We start from the raw sequence: 17,500 nt of genomic DNA, 5'->3' as shown, positions 1-17,500 counted from the left end.
ATATTAATACATGAATATGTGTGTGTGTATATATATATATATATATATATATATATATTAAAAAACATTTATAATACATTTTAAAATATATACTAATGTATATCTTACATAAAAAATAAACAGCACACACATGTAAATGAAAACTTTTTATTTTTGATTAATTGTTTGACGGAGCTAATATTTACTGATGTTTTTTTTCACGTTGTTCATAAGATGTAATCTCTCAGAACCTCCTGTAATAAATCACCAGACACCTTTTGCTGTAAATGTTGGTTTATTGTGAGTAAAGGCAGAAGCTGTGGATGATAATTCATCATAAGTCTGATGGTTCTATCGGCGGAAGCTCAGGAAGCCGTTCAGAGACGGACGCACGTTGATGTCCACGCTCACTTTAATGTCCTTGAACGTGGAGCTGTCGAAGTTAGCCACCAGTTTCCTGGGTCCGACTCTGTAGGGCTTGAAGGTCACCTTCAGCGTGATCCTCTGACCCGGGCCGAGCTCCACGGTGCTGCAAGAGACCAGCCTTGAGTCAACCACTCATTTACAACCTCGACTGAATTATAAAAAGCAATACGCTAAAAATATAGAATTGTGTGAATTAAATGATCCCGGGAAAGTCTGAGTGGTGCCGCAGAAACAGATAGAAGAAGCAGGCACTGACCTGGACTGCTCTGTTTGTTTGAGAAGACCGCTGCCGGTCAGCGTGATGGAGCAGTTCCTGAGCGGAGAGGACAGAGGGTTCAGAAACATCACCTCGGCGCTCATCTCACTGTCCTGCAGAGGAGTACCGCCCACCTGAGAGAGAGACACACACACACACACACACACACACACACACACACACACACACACACACACACACACACACACACACACACACACACACACACACACACACACACACACACACACACACACACACACACACACACACACACAGATGAGGAAACTTACATCCACTTAGATTGTGGTCCGTACAGTAATGACATCAAACTAATCACAGGAAGAATATTGCCTCTAGTTCGCTTGATCTGGATCATCGAAGGTCCGTAACAAAGACTGGTTAATAAAATGGATGTTTTATTTAATTGCAGGTTTGTATAACATTCAGAGTTATTTATTTTGAGGAAGACTGAATGTGTTTTTGAGTAGATCATGTTGATCTTTAGATCTACAGTAAGATCATGTTCACACACAACGCTCTGCACTTACTCCTGATTTCTCTCAACATGGCAACCCCAGAGCTGTCAGTCAATACATGAGAAAGTAACTGGAGATAATTATTTGAAAAGGAAACGCATGACTTTAAACGTAAAGCGTTACCCATCAGCCTCACCGTGACGTTCAGCTCGGGGCTGTGAGGAACCACGTCTTTCTCCACCAGATAAACCTGGCCTTGACTTTTATCACTGGCGATCACAGAGACTTTGATGCAGTTGTTGTCCATCAGTTTCGGTCCGTATGCGGTGAACGGCAGCGTGAAGGGAAGGCTTTGCTCTGAAACAAACACGAGCTTCAGATGATTTCATCAGGATTCATACCAACACAATGAGATTAATGCTGGGTCCGTGTAGTTCACTCTAGTTATTTATTCACGTGTTTTATTAGGGCCAGTAAATGTGAAATATTTACTTAGATTTTATATTTGCATGTTCACACCTGTTGTGATTTTATGAACTTAAAATTACACTTCATTTTCTTTATATAAAGTGTGTATGTGTTTATTCGTTTTTGTAAATAATATTACTGTTTAAGCATTTATTTAATGGATGTGCTGGTTGAGGTAGTGGAACCTGTGTTGGGCAGCAGCTGAAGGTCAGTGCTGTAGCTCCAGATGCTGGCCGCTGGGTTCCCGGTGTATCTCATGACCTGAGCGCTCATCTTCAGGGTCAGGTCCTGAGCTTTACTGCTGTCGCTCTTCACGAGCAGCGTGAGTCTGATATCGGCTCCGTTCAGAGGTGCTCCGTCCAGACTCAGCTTCATCTGGACGCTCGGACGCGGAGTCTCGCTCTCCTTCAGCCCCGTCACACGCTTCACCGCCTCGTCATACACCGCTCTCTCCTTCGCTGAGCCTGAGGACCACACACACACACACACACACTCAGATACACTGACAGATGCTTTAGATATCAGCTGTGTGTGTGTGTGTGTGTGTGTGACTGAGTGTGATTGTAAGTGTGCGATTCTGATCTGATTGTGGGTGTGTGATTGTGTTCTTGTGAGGATGTGATTGTGGGTGTAGTTGTGATGTGATTGTGATGTGATTGTTCTTGTGAGGATGTGATTGTGATATGATTGTGTGATGCCTTGTGATGTGATAGTGAGTGTGAGATTGTGATGTGATTGTGTTCTTGTGATTGTGATCATGAGTGTGAAATTGTAATGTGATTGTGATGTGATTGCGAGTATGTTCTTGTGATGTGATAGGATTGTGTGATGCCTTGTAATGTGATAGTGTGTGCTTGTGATGTGGTTGTGATGGTGATGTCATTGTGAGTGTGTGAAGCGCTTGTGATGTGATCACGAGTGTGTTCTTGTGATGGTGATAGGATTGGGTGATGTCCTTGTGATTGTGAGTGTGTTATTGTGATTGTGTAATTCTGATATGATTGTGAGTGTGTTCTTGTGATTGAGTGATTGTGATGTGATCACGAGTGTGTTCTTGTGATGGTGATAGGATTGTGTGATTTCCTTGTGATGTGATTGCGAGTGTGTTCTTGTGATGATGTTTGTGTGTGTGACTGACCCTCGGGGTGCTTGTACTGGTCAGTGATGTCCTGTCTGCTGTCGCTGCCCACAGCTTTGGTGCTGATGTTCTGTCCGACAGTCTTCGTGTCTGACAGGATCTTCTTCTTGGAGCCGTTGGCCATGACCAGCCACGTGATCTTGTCTGCGTTGACCTCTCCGAACACAAAGGGCACGTCGTATTTGACGTCTGTGTGACCCTCCAGGATGGCCCTGACTGGCGCTGGACCGCAGCAGTAAGTACCTGGACCCATCACTTCATGATATAGTGTGCTGATGACGATTGATTTCATTTATTCTATAATAAATCAGTTTCCCAAACTGGCAGAGAAGTTAGTTTGTAAAATAGTGTATTTAGTAATTAGTGTAAGTATTTACTAATAATTAAATAAAATGTAAAGTTAAAATGAATAACCATATAAAAAATGACAAAAGATGTATTAAAGCACAATTTATTACAGAGTGAAAATGTCAAAATAATAATAAAAAAAATGTAAGTAAAGTGATATTTCAAACTGAAAGCGTGTGAATCTGTGGAGTGAGTGTGGAAGTGTTCACCTGAGCTCCTCTCCTGAGGCGTCGGGTCCAGAACCTGCCAGCCGTCGTAGAACGAGTCCTGAGAGAGATCGGGCCGCTTCATCCAGCTCTCCACCCAGACGTGATAGTTCCTGAAGAACACGAGTACGAGACTCACTCGCTGCCCTCCTCTGACACACACACACACACACACACACACACACACACACACACTGAGACGCACCACACGCTGTCCAGGTTCCTCTTGGGTCTCACGCCGTAGTCACTGAAGTATTCATCAACCACCAGGTTCTGATCCGTGTCATGAGCCGACTGATAGTTAGTGACCACACGACACGGGATCCCCAGACACCTCAGCACTGAGAAGACAAGTCTCGGTTACACTAAAACAACACTGTGTGTGTGTGTGTCTGTGTGTGTGTGTGTGTTCTCTCTCTCTCTCTGTGTGTGTGTGTGTGTGTGTTCTCTCTCTGTGTGTGTGTGTGTGTGTGTGTGTGTGTGTGTGTGTGTGTGTGTGTGTGTCTGTGTGTGTGTGTGTGTGTGTGTGTGTGTGTGTGTGTGTCTGTGTGTGTGTGTGTTCTCTGTGTGTGTGTGTGTGTGTGTGTGTGTGTGTGTGTGTGTGTGTTCTCTGTGTGTGTGTGTGTGTGTGTGTGTGTGTGTGTGTGTGTGTGTGTGTGTGTGTGTGTGTGTGTTCTCTCTGTGTGTGTCTGTGTGTGTGTGTGTTCTCTGTGTGTGTGTGTGTGTGTGTACCCGTGCACATGACCGCTGCAAACACCCAGCACTGTCCGAACTTGACGGGATGACAGTCGTATTTGATCCAGCGTCTCAGGATGTCCACGCTGCTGCTCCAGCTGGACGGCAGCACTCCTCCGATGTAGGTCCCGTCCCACTGACCCATCAGAACACCCTTATCATCGTCAGAGTTGATCTGGACACATCAACACTCAGCGCTGATCATCTGAATATGATATGAGTGTGTGTCGGTGGAGGATGCTGTGGTGTAGGTCAGGAGCTTTACCATGGCGCTGACCACGCGGCTGATGTAGACGGGGTTACAGCGCGCTGAATAATCCTCCGGAGCGTCTTTAAGACACTTGGGGTTCACATCCAGCATCTTCAGACAGATGTCCAGGATATCCTCCTCGAACTGAAGAAAACACAGACACCAGCTCAGATCCTGCTGTGTGTGTGTGTGTGTGTTTGAGTGTGTGTGTGTGTGTGTGTGTGTGTGTGTGTGAAATCGCTCTAATACGATGTTTTATTATTAGTGTTAAAATATTTTTTGGAACCTGCGATACTTTTAGAATTTTCCGATGAATAAAAAGTTAAAAAGAAGTCTCATATTCTAATTATTATTTCACAAAATGTAATTGTTTCTGTATTTTTGATCTAATCAATACGACATTGGTGAGCATAGGAAAAATATTACTCATCCCAAACCTCTGAATGGCCGTGTATATAACATTTTCATTTTTAATATCATAATTCAAAAATTAAACTTAAACTTCAGTGCAAAAATACAAGAAGTTAAAAACAGAAATATTTCAGTTTCTTCATCAGCACAGATATATTTGTAGAAACAGACAACAATTCCTAGAATGACTCAAAATTCTACATTTCTCTTTTATGACAAAAATAAGTTTCATGAAGATATTTTGTAAACGTCAAAACTAGATTTTTGATTAGTAGCACGCATCGATATGAACTTTGTAATGCTTGTATCTCATCAGTCTGACCGCTCTGACTTTCACCTGACCGAAGTCCCAGCTGCTGTTGGTGATGTATTCATCCACTCCTTTATACAGGATGCCCTGCTCGTTCAGGACGTACTCCCGCCGCTCGGCTTCGCTCGGCAGAAACACCCCGTCATCTGCAGAGACCAGAGCCGTGATGGACATCTGAGATCATGGGCTCCAGAGAAGCGCTGGACGCAGACGTACCTTCGCTCCAGGGGTTGAAGAGCACGGCGAGGACGGCCTGTCCGGTGCAGGAGCCGCTCCGGAGCCTCAGAGAGTACTGACCGATGCAGGCGTCAGACGGACACAGGACGGACAGCGTGACGGAGGACGCAGAGCCGCTCCACACCTTCAGACTCCAGGGCTTCCTGACGCTCGAGCAGCGCTTGGGGTCTGTGCTGCAGGACGAGAGCGTGCCCTTCTCTTCACTCGCTCCAGGACCTCACAGAGACACCCTCACAGTTCATACACACACACTTTTATCTGATCAAAAACACAGTCCAGCTTGGTAGAAGTTCAGCTGTTTTCTGAGTGAATGTGTGTTAAAGTGTGATGTATTTCTGTGTGTTTTCTGCATCATTCCTCCAGTCTTCAGAGTCACATGATCTTCAGAAATCAGAAGAATACACTGATTTACTGATAAAGAAACACTTCTGATTATTATCAATCTTGAAAACAGTTGTGCTGCACATTGTTTTTGTGGAAGATTCACAGATTTTTTTTACATTGATCAAAAGTGACAGTAAAGTCATTTATAATTTAATGCATCCTTGATGAATGTATAAAACGTAAAAATAACTACAATGAATGCATTTTTAGTAAGAGTTTTATTTTGTTTTTATTTAAAGCATATACTTGCAATTTAAATTAGTTATTTACTTAAAATGTATGATTAAATAAAATGGAAGACTTTAGGATTATTCATTTTAATTTCACATTTTTATGAGTTAATTATTGTGTTTTTCTATTTTAAATGTTGTTTACTAAAGTTTACTAAGTTACTAAACCGACAGTGGACTTTTATTATTTTTAAAGACTTAATTATCATTAATTTTAAGTATTTTATTTTGATTGCATTTCACAATTTAAAAGTGAACATTTTAAAAATGTTTGTTATTTAATTATTAGTACATAATTACTAATTAGTAAATAAAATAATATTTTGTTTTCTGAAGACTGGAGTAATGAAGCTGGAAATTCAGCCGCGCTGCACAGAAATAAATCACACATTCACAGAGAACACGGTATCTGAGGTTTTGCTCTGTGTCTGTGTCACCTGTCTCCGCCGTGACCTGGACGTCGTCGGGGTCTAATCTCTTGGCGCTCAGGGTCAGGCTGAAGGCTTGACCTCTTCGGACGATCAGGCGCTCCACCGTGATTTGGTTGGTGTGATGCTCGGTGTTGTTCTTCACACACTGAAGATCCACGTTCATCACAGCCGCTGGAGACACACGCTCACTTCGTTACACAACTAGTCTAGCAGGTTTATCTCAGATCTCTCGGCGATTAAATGACATTGTGACACACGCTGATACAAATCAGATTTCATCAGAGCAGAAGATCAGGCGCGATCCATCTGAGGAATGAAACACTGATTTCATGCCGTGGGATTTAGAGCTGAACTCTAAACACTAATCTACAGCATTCATCCGTTTAGAAGATACTGTGACATTCTTAAAAATAAAGGTGCTTCTTCAGTGAAAAAGCTTCAGCAATGAAATACTTACAAGATATAATTATTACAAGAAACACTTCAGGCAAAGAACCACTTTTTGATATTCTGAGTTATTTTCTTTCACCACAAAGAAGCTTTTGTGGTTCTTCAGATGTTAAAGGTTCTTTATGGAGCTATGGAGACAAAAAAAGTGCGTTTTGTTATTTTTTTTTAAGGGTGACATATCTGTGAAAGCGCCTTTATTTCTAAGTGTGTGTTTCAGCAGCTGTCCGTGTCACCCGTGATTAATCCGACTTAACTAGTGATTTTAACCACTAAGACCGTACTAACAGAAATGAAGTGAAGAGTAGAATCAGATCTAAACTCTGAGCGTCAGTCAGTCCTATAGAGCGCAGGTTGAGTCTAAACCTTCACTAGTGTGCTAGTACTCATCATCTGAGTATAACTGGAGATGGGTTCGACTCACCCTGATCTCGGCTCACAGTGTTCCCGCTCCTCAGATTCTCACTCATGCTGGTCTCTTCAGATGTGTGTGTGTGTGTGTGTGTGTGTGGCTTTATAAGAGAAGCCGATCCCGTCACCTCCCATGAGACGAGAGCGCTGAGCAATGAATGCAGTCGTCAGAAATCTGTCAGTTATTCATGCATCACTCCTCCAGCGGTGAGGAAACACAGCAGTTACATCAGAGCTGCTCAGAGAAAGAGAGATGAACAGCGCAGGGATCAGCGCTTCACTGGAATCAGTACAAAAACGCTCACTCTTCACAATAAGGTGCTATTAGTTAACTTCACTTACCGCTTTAACAATGAGTGATGCATTGCTTCAGATTGTTGTTCAGGTCATGTCTGTTACATTCAGATTAATGAACGCTTTCAGCTCATGTAGTATTCTGTACACATCTGTTTAGAAATCTTAATCGGAGTCATGAATTTAAGATGGCTTAGTTTCACCGCAGAAATGTGTTTTAGTGATTAAAATGAGTGCGTTTCTGTATAAATGTGTCTCTGCATCTGATTGGATGTGAATGGGTGCCGTCAGAATAATCCCATCAGATAACATCTGGTCTGAATCAGGAGAGAAATCTGCAGCAGATTACAAAACAGCTCTGAACAAATAGAAGTCTGGATTTTGATGTGAGGAGGATTACGGACTAGTGTTTTAGTTGGTAAGGCTTTCTAACGCTGGACTAGTTTCATCTTTGTCTTCTCCGGATGTTAACTGATGGACTGGAGTGCTGTGGATTATTCTGACGGCACCCATTCACATCCATTACCGAGACGCTGACGTGGAGACACATTCGATGAAGAAAAACACATTTATAACTAATTTTTAATGTATTGGGTGCTTATGAATGTGTGAAAAGACAACATACAGCAATTATAAAGACACAGCTGATGAGCAGCTACATCATCATCATAATGTCATAATCTTGAGCTAATCGTGGCATTAGCATAATTACGACAGTGACAGATACAGACCGCAGTGTGCATGAAGTTTATTTCCACAATGATACAGTTCAAGTCTTTAACTTAACAACACATGCTCTAGTTAACAGGATCTTTCTCCTTTAGACATAGAAGTGTGCAGGATCCAGTAAAAGGATCAATAAATATCCTCAGCAATTATCGATTTAATATTCAGTCCCGCATCAGTGATTGTCATTTTAGGCACTTGTGGGGAACAACAGAAGTTAAATCATGTGCGAACATACATAAAATCAAGACGCGACAAGAAGCAACCGAGATGCTCTCGTCGTCTTATTGCTTGAGCAGAGAACGAGCGCTGAACCTTCTCGTCCTTCTCTCACAGGATCACAGACTGACTCACAGCAGGCGTGTCTCTACACATAGATGATGTAAGCTGTGATGACTGAGCCCTGATGATGAAGATGATGATGATGATGCCCTCCTCGTGTGCGTGTACTGCTCAGCAGCTCGCCGTCATGGGATCGGATCTCGGAGACGTTCTGCTCGAGGATCCGGACGCGGGTGAGCTCCTGGAGCGCCGCGCTCTCGTCTGACGCTCAGTAGCGGCTCCGGCGGCTCATGGTGAGCGGCAGCGTGACCGACGACAGCGAGGACACCTCCCAGTACAGACTGCGAGACAAGAAGAGCCGGTACAGGACCACCACCGAGATGGACTGGCACAGGATCACGCCGATCGTCACCACCTGCCGCACGAGACGGAGACCAGGTGAGACGCAGAGACGAGACAGATGAGAGTGAGACAAGAAACAGGACGGAGACAAGAAAAGACGAGATGGAGATGAGAATAAGACAGAGATGAGAATGAGACAAGAAGAGACAGAGACAAGAAAAGACGAGACCGATGAGAGTGAGACAAGAAACAGGACAGAGACAAGAAAAGATGAGATGGAGATGAGAATAAGAGAGACGGGAATGAGACAAGAAGAGACGAGATGGAGATGAGAATGAGAAAAGAAGAGACAGGACAGAGACGAGAATAAGACAGAGACGGGAATGAGACAAGAAGAGACAGAGACAAGAAGAGACGAGAATAAGACAAGAATTAGGCAAGACGAGACAGAGACGTGAATGAGACAGAGACGAGAATGAGACAAGAAAAGACAGATGAGAGTGAGACAAGACGAGACAGAGACGTGAATGAGACAGGAAAAGACGAGATGGAGATGAGAATGAGACAAAAAAAGACAGATGAGAGTGAGACAAGAAACAGGACAGAGACAAGATAAGACAAGACAGAGATGAAAATAAGACAGAGATGAGAATGAGACAAGAAGAGACAAGACAGATGAGAATGAGACAAGAAAAGACGAGACAGATGAGAGTGAGACAAGAAACAGGACAGAGACAAGATAAGACAAGATGGAGATGAGAATGAGAAAAGAAGAGACAAGACAGAGATGAAAATAAGACAGAGACGAGACAGATGAGAGTGAGAAGAAACAGGACAGAGACAAGAAAAGACGAGAATAAGACAATAATTAGTCCAGAAAAGACGAGATGGAGACGAGAATGAGACAAGAAAAGACAGATGAGAATAAGACAGGAAAAGACAAGAAAAGACGAGACAGATGAGAGTGAGACAAGAAGAGACAGAGACAAGGAAAAGGAGACAGGAAAAGACGAGACAGAGACAAGACAAGACAAAAGAGAGACGCTCGTAAGACAGAGATTGGTTTACAAACAAAGAATTGATTTTCAGAAAGACTGAGACTAAGGACGAAGCTGTGAGCGTACAGTAATGTGTGAGTAACTGTTAAACAGAGCGTTATTTCTGTGTTTTCATCCAGCTGTCAATCATACACAGCCATCTACGCTAGCCCTTCACTCATAAGTGGTTTTTGAGGTCATGATAAGTGCAGTACAAAATAAAAACCAAAGGCAGCTCATGGTTTGTTTCTCTCTAACCTTTTCTTTCTGGTGTTCGTTGAGAATCACAGAGAACAGAACCAGCACCGGATGACACAGGAACCACAGAAAACAGCCCTGAAAGCAAACACAGCATTTAAACTCTGTCCGTCTCCCAGAACAGGCTTCAGATGGACACTCGGTCATCCTGCTTTTAGGATCATCACTGTTTTATACTTCATTCAGTGGTAGATCACTTATTAATAAACAGATTACAGGCCAAGTTTAAGCTAATATTAAGTGACATTTAATCCAAAATAGTTGAGAGTTACAGCAGAATACAATCAACACCCAATGATTCAACAAATGATTCAATGACTCGTTCATAAACACAGTCCCTTTGTTCATTTCTGAATGAATCAGCTGTTTGAACAAACGAATAAGACAGTGACTTGTTGCCCTCTACTGGTGGTTTTTGCTTAAAATTTTTGTTAGAATCATTTTTTTTCCCAATTTCACACTTCTATATCTTATATATAGTGTATTTAAAACATGAATCTTATAACATTATTCATGCAGTCTGTGGAAATACACCTAAATGCCACTTCAGATGGTGGACTTTCTTCTGATTTTACTGCTAAACGGTCCTAAATATAAATTAAATTAAAAAATAAATACGATGACTAATCAATTTAAATAGTCGATGCATATTTTTAAAGTCATGGTTCACCCAAAAATAAAAACTCTGTCATCATTCCCTCGCCCTCATGCTGCTCCAAACCTGTTGAACACAGAAGAAGATGCATTGAAGACTGTCTGTAACATGGCTACCCGCCTTCAGTGTTCAGAGGAGGTTTGGAACGGCGTGAGGCTGATGATCTGAATCGGTGTGGAGCCGAACCTTGCCGAAGCTCAGGTAGAAGTCTCGTTTGAGCGCGCTCCGCTCGGCGGAGATGATCTGGTACAGCACCGAGGCCAGGAACAGAGCGAGGGTGACGCGGAGCACCATCAGCATCCAGCCGGCGGCGCTGCGCTGATCGTGAAAACTGTGGTGCTCCGACTCCTCCAGCTGTTCCCAGATCAGCAGCGCTCCCTAGAGTACAGAACAGCAGACAGATATATAGTGCTTTTAATACAGAGTGGGTCAAAGCAGCTTTACAGTATTAAACCTGTCATAGGACTCATTTTTGATTTTGAAGTTTCTACATCATCCGCATAAATAAGCTTTCCATTGATGTATGGTTTGTTGAGATGGGATGATATGAAGTTCTTAGCTATGCATATTGCTGATAAAACATTAGTTTGATATATTTGTGGTAATAATTCATGTGATCTTTACTTAATATCTTAAAGTATTGTTGCTCCAGCCTCACAGACTGACTCTCTTCTGTCTCTCCTTGATTATATCATTCAGCTCAGGTGTGTTTCATTGACTTTCCTCTTTTTCAGGTGTATTTAGCTCCTGTGTTTGTGAGGCGGCTGATGCTCGGTGAGTTTTATATTTCATATTGTTGTGTGTGTGAGTGTGTGTGTGTGTGTGTGTGTGTGTGTGTGTGTGTGTGTGTGTGTGTGTGTGTGTGTGTGTGTGTGTGTGTGTGTGTGTGTGTGTGTGTGAGTGAGTGAGTGAGTGTGTGTGCGTGTGCGTGTGCGTGCGTGCGTGCGTGTGTCTGACCGACCGACCTGAGCGATGACGACGGCCAGAGCGAGGGCGGTGGAGGCCGGAGACGAGTCCCACTGCAGAGGTTTACTCTGAGACTTTCTGCTGCGACTCAGAGACCAGCCCACACACAGACTCAACAACAGGTACAGCATCTGAACCTGAGCCACCATGTCACACACTGACACACACACACACACACACACACACACACACAGATAAATGAAGGATATACACACACAGAGATACACACTTTTTTATCCAAAGCATCTTACAGTAATTTTAAGGCTCATGGGTCAAACACAAAACATCAGCATAAAGTCAAATTTTGGGGAAAATTGTCAAAATATGGGTGAAAATGTTCCATTGTCATTCAGCATAACAGATAAATGTGACCCTGATCCACAAACTCAGTCATAAGGCTTTCTTTTTTTTTATATTGATATTTACACATAATCTGAAAGCTGAATAAATAAACATTGAAAATTATTTGAAAATCTGAGGTTGCAAAAAAAAAATAAAAAAATAAAATATTGAGAATATCTTAAATTTGATCCTGAAGATCAGGGCTGTGAGATCAAGAGAACGATTCTGTGACAGACTCACGTTCAGCGAGGCTCCCCGTCAGCGGCGTCCCCACACCGTCTCGAGCGTACCTGAGGGTCCAAGCAGCATCATCAGCATCATCAGCATCATCTCTACATGCGTTCAGCAGAAGGTACTCTACAACATTTTTACTGATCTAGAATTAATATAAATCAACATGAATAAGCTCTGCATGTATAAAGAGAAATGCATGAGAAATAGAGTATATAATGCACACTGTATTTGGACGTGAGGCCTGGAGACAGACGGGTCAATAATAACCGTATTAATCTATAGCTGGTCTTCAGAGTCTCTGAGCTGGATCTGATCCTGGAGCACAGAAGCGCTCCTCACTACAACAGGTATATTTTTAGCAATAGATACATTTACATTGGGTTTTTCTTTAATGCAAAAAAAAGATATCAAGTATAAATCATGTTCAAGATAATTTGTAAATGTCCTACTGTAAATATAAATTTTGATATGCATTGCTATTTTTTAGATAGAGAGATATATACATGTATATAGTGTATATATATATAATTTTTTTTTTTTTGTTTTGCTAATGTTTTTCACTTATTACGACTGGTCTTGAGGTCCTGGGTCCCATATGATCTCTAATAATGGAGTCAGTTTTTGCTTCTGTGTTGTTGGTCAGAGTCTGTCTGAGGTGAGAGTGTCTGACCGGGCCATGTGGATGTAGTTGAGCAGCACCGATGATCCCTGAAGCAGGAGAGCGCTGGATAACACCTTCAGCACCGTGTGCATGGGTCCTCCTTTACTCAGAGCCTGCCACAGCGGCTGGATGTAGATACACGACGCCACGAAGTACGCCAGGATCAGCAGGAAGTAGAAGCTGTGCAGCCCTGCGAGGAAAACAAGGCAGCTCCGTTCATAAAGAGCTTTTAACAGCGCTGTGATCAAACAGAGCTCAGAAGAGCTGATCATAAACATCTCTCCGCTGATCAGACCGCATCTGTCTGAGATACAGGTCAGAAAATCTGGAATCTGAGGGAGAAAAATAATCTTAATATTGAGGAAATGCCCTTAAAGTTCTCCGTGATGCATGTTACTGATCAAAAATGAAGTGTTTATTTACGGTAGGACATCTTTACTAAATATCCTGATGATTTCTGGCAGACATCTTACATGAGACTCGTACAGTGTATCGCTGTCTGACTGCTTCTGTGCTCCACACACACACACACACACACACACACACACACACACACACACACACACACACACACACACACACACACACACACACACACACAGGAAAAATAACGTGTCAGGAATATTAAAACTGTAAACACTTCATTGATTCATTGATTGATTCAGTGACTCACTGTTCAGTTTAAATGGTGTCCGTTCAGTCAGTTGACTGTCTCTCAGTCTCTGGAGCACAGAAGCAGAAATACACTCGAATGTTTGTTTTTTTTTATCACCAAAATCATTCGGATATTAATAAAGATCATATTCTGTGGAAGATATTTAGTAAATGTCCTGTTCTAAATAACCACCTCATTTTTAATTAGTAATATTCATTTAAAGGAGATTTTCTCAATGTTTAGTTTTTTTTCCTTCTCCCTCAGATTCCAGGTTTTCTATCCGTTCTATCTCAGACAGATGCTGTCCGATCCCCACAAAGCAGACATCCGCGGGGAGATGATTCATCTTTCAGCCGGTTCTGTGGTGGTTCTGACCGGCCTCCTCGGCGCTGAAGTGGTCCAGCGGGTTGCCAGCGGCGTCGGGGTTCAGCAGGGTGATCTGGAAGCTCAGGTGTTGCAGCGCTGCGTCCGTGTCTCCGTCCTGACAGGTGAAGCGGTCCACGTACATCACGTGCCAGGCCTGAGGACCGGACTGATGCGGTATGGTCTGGTTCTGCTCCTCCTTCACCAGTTTAACTGAATGTGAAAACAGTAATGTTACAATTAATAAGAAGAAATTTAATTTCTTTGGTTCATTTGCTTTTTCATGCACATGTCAAGATCATTGGGCTTTGTGGTTTTTTTTAGTGGAAAGAAAACAATACAAAACACTTATCTATTTGTGTCTATACCTTTTAATTACAACACGTCACCTCAAAATGAGTGTTTTCTCCTATAACTCACACACCCAACTTTACATTTTCATCACTGCGGTCTGTATCCTGAAGGTTTTTCCTTGATTGCATACATTTTATTCACCCCAAAACTGAAAATATATTCTGACAAAAATGAGATGCCCAAAATCACATTTTAATCTAATATCTAAAAAAAAAAAAAAAGAATTTTGAAACTAACCAGTGTCTACTTTTTTTGTTGTTGTTTGTTTTTAAACTGGACATTTATGCAAATTAGCATGCATTTCATTATTTAATGCTCAATCTACACACACACACACACATACATATACACGCATATGTGTATATATGTATGTGTATCTCTCTCTCTCTCTCAGCTGAGTTAGTGGTAACTATTAGTTATTTTAACCCTGTTGACCTGTGCCGTCTTTCCTTAAAGGGACAGTTCACCCAAAATTCAGATTTCTCATCAATTACTTGGTGTATAAAAACTAGTATATAAAAAGCCTGTTATTGAAGGGAGGTTGTAGTTCTCTCACAATTCTAAAGAAAAATAAATATTAACATCTCATGGGATGGGAATGATTCAGAATCACTCGAGATTGACTCGTTTCATTTCTGGACGAAACTGTTTTTAAAAGTGTACATTTTTAATAGCCCCTTTTTCGCCAGCGGAAACACGGGAACTGAAATCTGAATTTAAACACGTATCCGATTCTGGAATAGGACCCAGTTTTCTGTTTTCTACTCCCAAACGTCCTGATCGAGGCAGGGCGAGCCCGGGGTCAAAGTTCACGCAGGACATGACCTGCCGAAGCGTGAAGGAGTCTTACTGGAGATGTGAGCCGACTCCAGTCTCTCCAGACAGCTCAGATTGTCAAAGCCCTCGGAGCCCTGAAACAGCAGCAGCCTGGCCTCCTTCTTCAGGGCCAGCTCCAGGTTCTCCACCCGAGACTCCACCAGACCGTTCTCACCTGTCACATCATCACGTGTAGAAGCACACTCAGTCACTGACACACACGTGAGCAGCAGCAGCAGCATTCAACACTCTACGAGCTTGCATGTGAACAGAACAACGGAGTGAAATGCATGATGTCAATGCATGAATGCAGTTTAAGATCAAGCACTCACCGTGATACAGAAACCTTGTGATGTACTGCCCATTATTTTCTCTCGCCGCGTCGCTCCTGAAAACCCCAGAAACCGTTTTCCCCGCCGCAGGACATGAAGCGAACAAAAGAACGAGGAGAACGATAAAGTGCACAAACATTATTTCATTTCAGCAGACGCTCTTATGCTCTTCATTCACTGCAATCAATGAGCTAATACTGTCCTTTTCCGCCCACTTTGTGATCGACGTCCGCCTCGTCCAATCGGAATGCGGGGATCCGGTCTAGCGCGTCAGGTCGACCAATGAGAGCGCGGCGGAGGCGGGGCGAGATTCGGCTCCTACGTGTCAGCGCTGCCGCAAACCGCCGCTTTACTGTCGTGAGGCGTGTTTACGGAGCGACTTCGGATCATGTAGCTGCTTCTTGGAGTCCGAGAAATGATCTGCTGCTTGAAAGAAAAGCGGAGTTCCAGGTGAAGATGAACGGCGGAGAGTGTCGCACGGTGCTGGTGACCGGAGGAGCGGGATTCATGTGAGATTTAATACCGTCTACAAATATAAAACGCATTTAAACTCTTTAAATGACTGAATGTCGCTGCTTCAGACAACAGAGCATCTAATTAAGGGTCGAGAAAGGGTCAGTATATGAAGACCGAGCCTGTTAGCCACTGGCTGTGTCCCAAATCACTTCACATACTAAACGGTAGCATAAAACAGTACGTGATTAGAGTAGTGTGTCTGTAACGTAATCCGTTACAAATGAAAAGTAACGTAATCAGATTAATTAAAAAAAATACTTTATTTAAATAAGTAACACCTTTGCTTTGTTTCTCATGAACTGACTGACAGCTCTGGGTTGCCATGTTGAGAGAAATCTGGAGTAAGAGCAGAAACTATTTTACTGTAGTTCTAGATTAAATTTGATTTAAATATTTATTCATCTCACCTGTGAAAAAACACTGTATATGCAAACCTTTATTTAATCCCATTTTATTAAGCAGCGTCTGGCCCGAAAAGGGTTTTACGTTTGCCAAAAAACTTTATTTTTAATATTAAAAATAAACAAGCATGTTCAGTCCAGATGAAAAAAGGTATCACAGAAGTTACAACACATTAATTTTCATAAGTAACTAAGTGTTTGATGTTAGTTGCTTTTTAAGGAGTAAAGGCTGGCAGACACTGACATTAAACTGTAACGCTTCACTTTTTAAAAAACGGCAGGAAAAAGTCCTCGGATGAACTTCTACTTGTCTCTGAAGTGTGCTTCTGATGCTCCCTTTACTAACCCTTACTTCATTTTGGTAATTATTAATTAATTTGTTTCCAGAGATCTCACTGAATCTGATCTGATTTAGACATCAACGTCTCTGCATTCAGTAATGAAGCTGAAAAAAAGGGTGTTTAATCTCATTATACATCACTCCAGATTTAATACTGTTCAGTTAAAAACACTACATATAAAGATTGATTGATTGATTGAACCCGTGAGTCAACCAGACAGGAATGAGTTTCAGGTCATGAATATAGAATAAAGGTTTTTAAATTTTTAAATGGAAAGATTTATTTGTGTTTTTCTGCTCGACAAGCCTGCATTTATTTAATTCAGAGAATATTTTTACGATTCGTTTTCTGTTTATTCCTGTGATCAAATCTGAGTTTTCCACCTCATTACTCCAGTTCAGAAATCGTCTGATTCTGTGTGTGTGTGTGTGTGTGTGTGTCTCTCTCCGTGTGTGTGTGTGTGTGTGTGTGTGTGTGTCTCTCTGTGTGTGTGTCTCTCTGTGTGTGTGTCTCTCTGTGTGTGTGTCTCTCTGTGTGTGTGTGTGTGTGTGTGTCTCTCTCCGTGTGTGTGTGTGTGTGTGTGTGTGTGTGTGTGTGTGTGTGTGTCTCTCTCCGTGTGTGTGTGTGTGTGTGTGTCTCTGTGTGTGTGTCTCTGTGTGTGTGTGTCTCTCTGTGTGTGTGTCTCTCTGTGTGTCTGTGTGTGTGTGTGTGTGTGTGTGTGTGTGTGTGTGTGTGTGTGTGTTCTCAGCGGCTCTCATCTGATCGGGGCTCTGGCCGTC

At 42.4% G+C, this 17,500-nt stretch overlaps 3 protein-coding genes and 1 long non-coding RNA gene across 8 annotated transcripts in view; 2 read left to right on the top strand and 2 right to left on the bottom strand.

Annotated features, from left to right (window-relative positions):
• Window positions 1-133: 133 nt before the first annotated feature.
• Window positions 134-7,672, bottom strand: tgm8 (transglutaminase 8). Of its 2 annotated transcripts, none has more exons than XM_043232162.1 (13): window positions 7,160-7,672; window positions 6,295-6,459; window positions 5,223-5,459; window positions 5,019-5,152; window positions 4,301-4,429; window positions 4,033-4,210; window positions 3,506-3,641; window positions 3,304-3,413; window positions 2,747-2,989; window positions 1,794-2,072; window positions 1,337-1,497; window positions 662-795; window positions 134-508 (listed from the first exon to the last, which is right to left on the bottom strand). In XM_043232162.1, the coding sequence occupies exons 1-13, from the start codon at window positions 7,203-7,205 to the stop codon at window positions 331-333; spliced, it is 2,130 nt and encodes a 709-aa protein (XP_043088097.1). In that variant the 5' UTR covers window positions 7,206-7,672; the 3' UTR covers window positions 134-330. The 2 variants fall into 2 exon arrangements, with proteins under 2 accessions (XP_043088097.1, XP_043088098.1); XM_043232163.1 differs by having other exon boundaries at window positions 5,034-5,152; window positions 7,160-7,671.
• Window positions 7,673-8,173: 501 nt separating this feature from the next.
• Window positions 8,174-15,620, bottom strand: gpr180 (G protein-coupled receptor 180). 2 transcript variants are annotated; one of them, XM_043232164.1, is made up of 9 exons: window positions 15,464-15,620; window positions 15,166-15,306; window positions 13,974-14,174; window positions 12,953-13,133; window positions 12,289-12,338; window positions 11,706-11,863; window positions 10,927-11,118; window positions 10,086-10,163; window positions 8,174-8,863 (listed from the first exon to the last, which is right to left on the bottom strand). In XM_043232164.1, exons 1-9 carry the CDS (start codon window positions 15,600-15,602, stop codon window positions 8,717-8,719), a joined length of 1,287 nt encoding a protein of 428 aa, XP_043088099.1. In that variant the 5' UTR covers window positions 15,603-15,620; the 3' UTR covers window positions 8,174-8,716. The 2 variants fall into 2 exon arrangements, with proteins under 2 accessions (XP_043088099.1, XP_043088100.1); XM_043232165.1 differs by lacking the exon at window positions 15,166-15,306.
• On the top strand, window positions 11,691-13,056 carry LOC122334333. The gene is made up of 4 exons (XR_006248745.1): window positions 11,691-11,828; window positions 12,245-12,400; window positions 12,565-12,629; window positions 12,926-13,056. It is a non-coding gene; the product is annotated as an uncharacterized LOC122334333 (long non-coding RNA).
• A 98-nt stretch (window positions 15,621-15,718) lies between the features above and the next one.
• Window positions 15,719-17,500, top strand: part of LOC122334332 (dTDP-D-glucose 4,6-dehydratase-like) — a 6,393-nt gene continuing 4,611 nt past the window's right edge. For 2 of the 3 annotated variants that reach the window (XM_043232168.1, XM_043232167.1), the window contains exons 1-2: window positions 15,719-15,972; window positions 17,470-17,500. The exon at window positions 17,470-17,500 is cut by the window's right edge and continues 36 nt beyond it. In XM_043232168.1, the coding sequence (XP_043088103.1) occupies window positions 15,746-15,972; window positions 17,470-17,500 (258 nt within the window). In that variant the 5' untranslated portion in view covers window positions 15,719-15,745. Of the gene's footprint in view, window positions 15,973-16,661; window positions 16,742-17,469 lie in introns of all 3 variants that reach the window. The other variant, XM_043232169.1, reaches the window with a different exon arrangement.

This window comes from Puntigrus tetrazona, unplaced genomic scaffold, assembly GCF_018831695.1.
Source record: "Puntigrus tetrazona isolate hp1 unplaced genomic scaffold, ASM1883169v1 S000000513, whole genome shotgun sequence".
NCBI lineage: Eukaryota > Metazoa > Chordata > Actinopteri > Cypriniformes > Cyprinidae > Puntigrus > Puntigrus tetrazona.
The sequence above is the reverse complement of the archived record's forward strand: the minus strand, read 5'-3'. Positions and strand labels throughout refer to the sequence as shown.

Coding starts and splice junctions, on each gene's coding strand:
- tgm8 (XM_043232162.1), bottom strand. CDS start 7,205: ATGAGTGAGAATCTGAGGAGCGGGAACACTGTGAGCCGAGATCAGG. Junction 5,153..5,222: donor CTTCAACCCCTGGAGCGAAG/GTACGTCTGCGT, acceptor TGGTCTCTGCAG/ATGACGGGGTGTTTCTGCCG. Junction 1,498..1,793: donor TCAGCTGCTGCCCAACACAG/GTTCCACTACCT, acceptor TGTTTGTTTCAG/AGCAAAGCCTTCCCTTCACG.
- gpr180 (XM_043232164.1), bottom strand. CDS start 15,602: ATGTTTGTGCACTTTATCGTTCTCCTCGTTCTTTTGTTCGCTTCATGT. Junction 10,164..10,926: donor TCTACCTGAGCTTCGGCAAG/GTTCGGCTCCAC, acceptor GTTTGCTTTCAG/GGCTGTTTTCTGTGGTTCCT. Junction 8,864..10,085: donor ACGAACACCAGAAAGAAAAG/GTTAGAGAGAAA, acceptor CTCGTGCGGCAG/GTGGTGACGATCGGCGTGAT.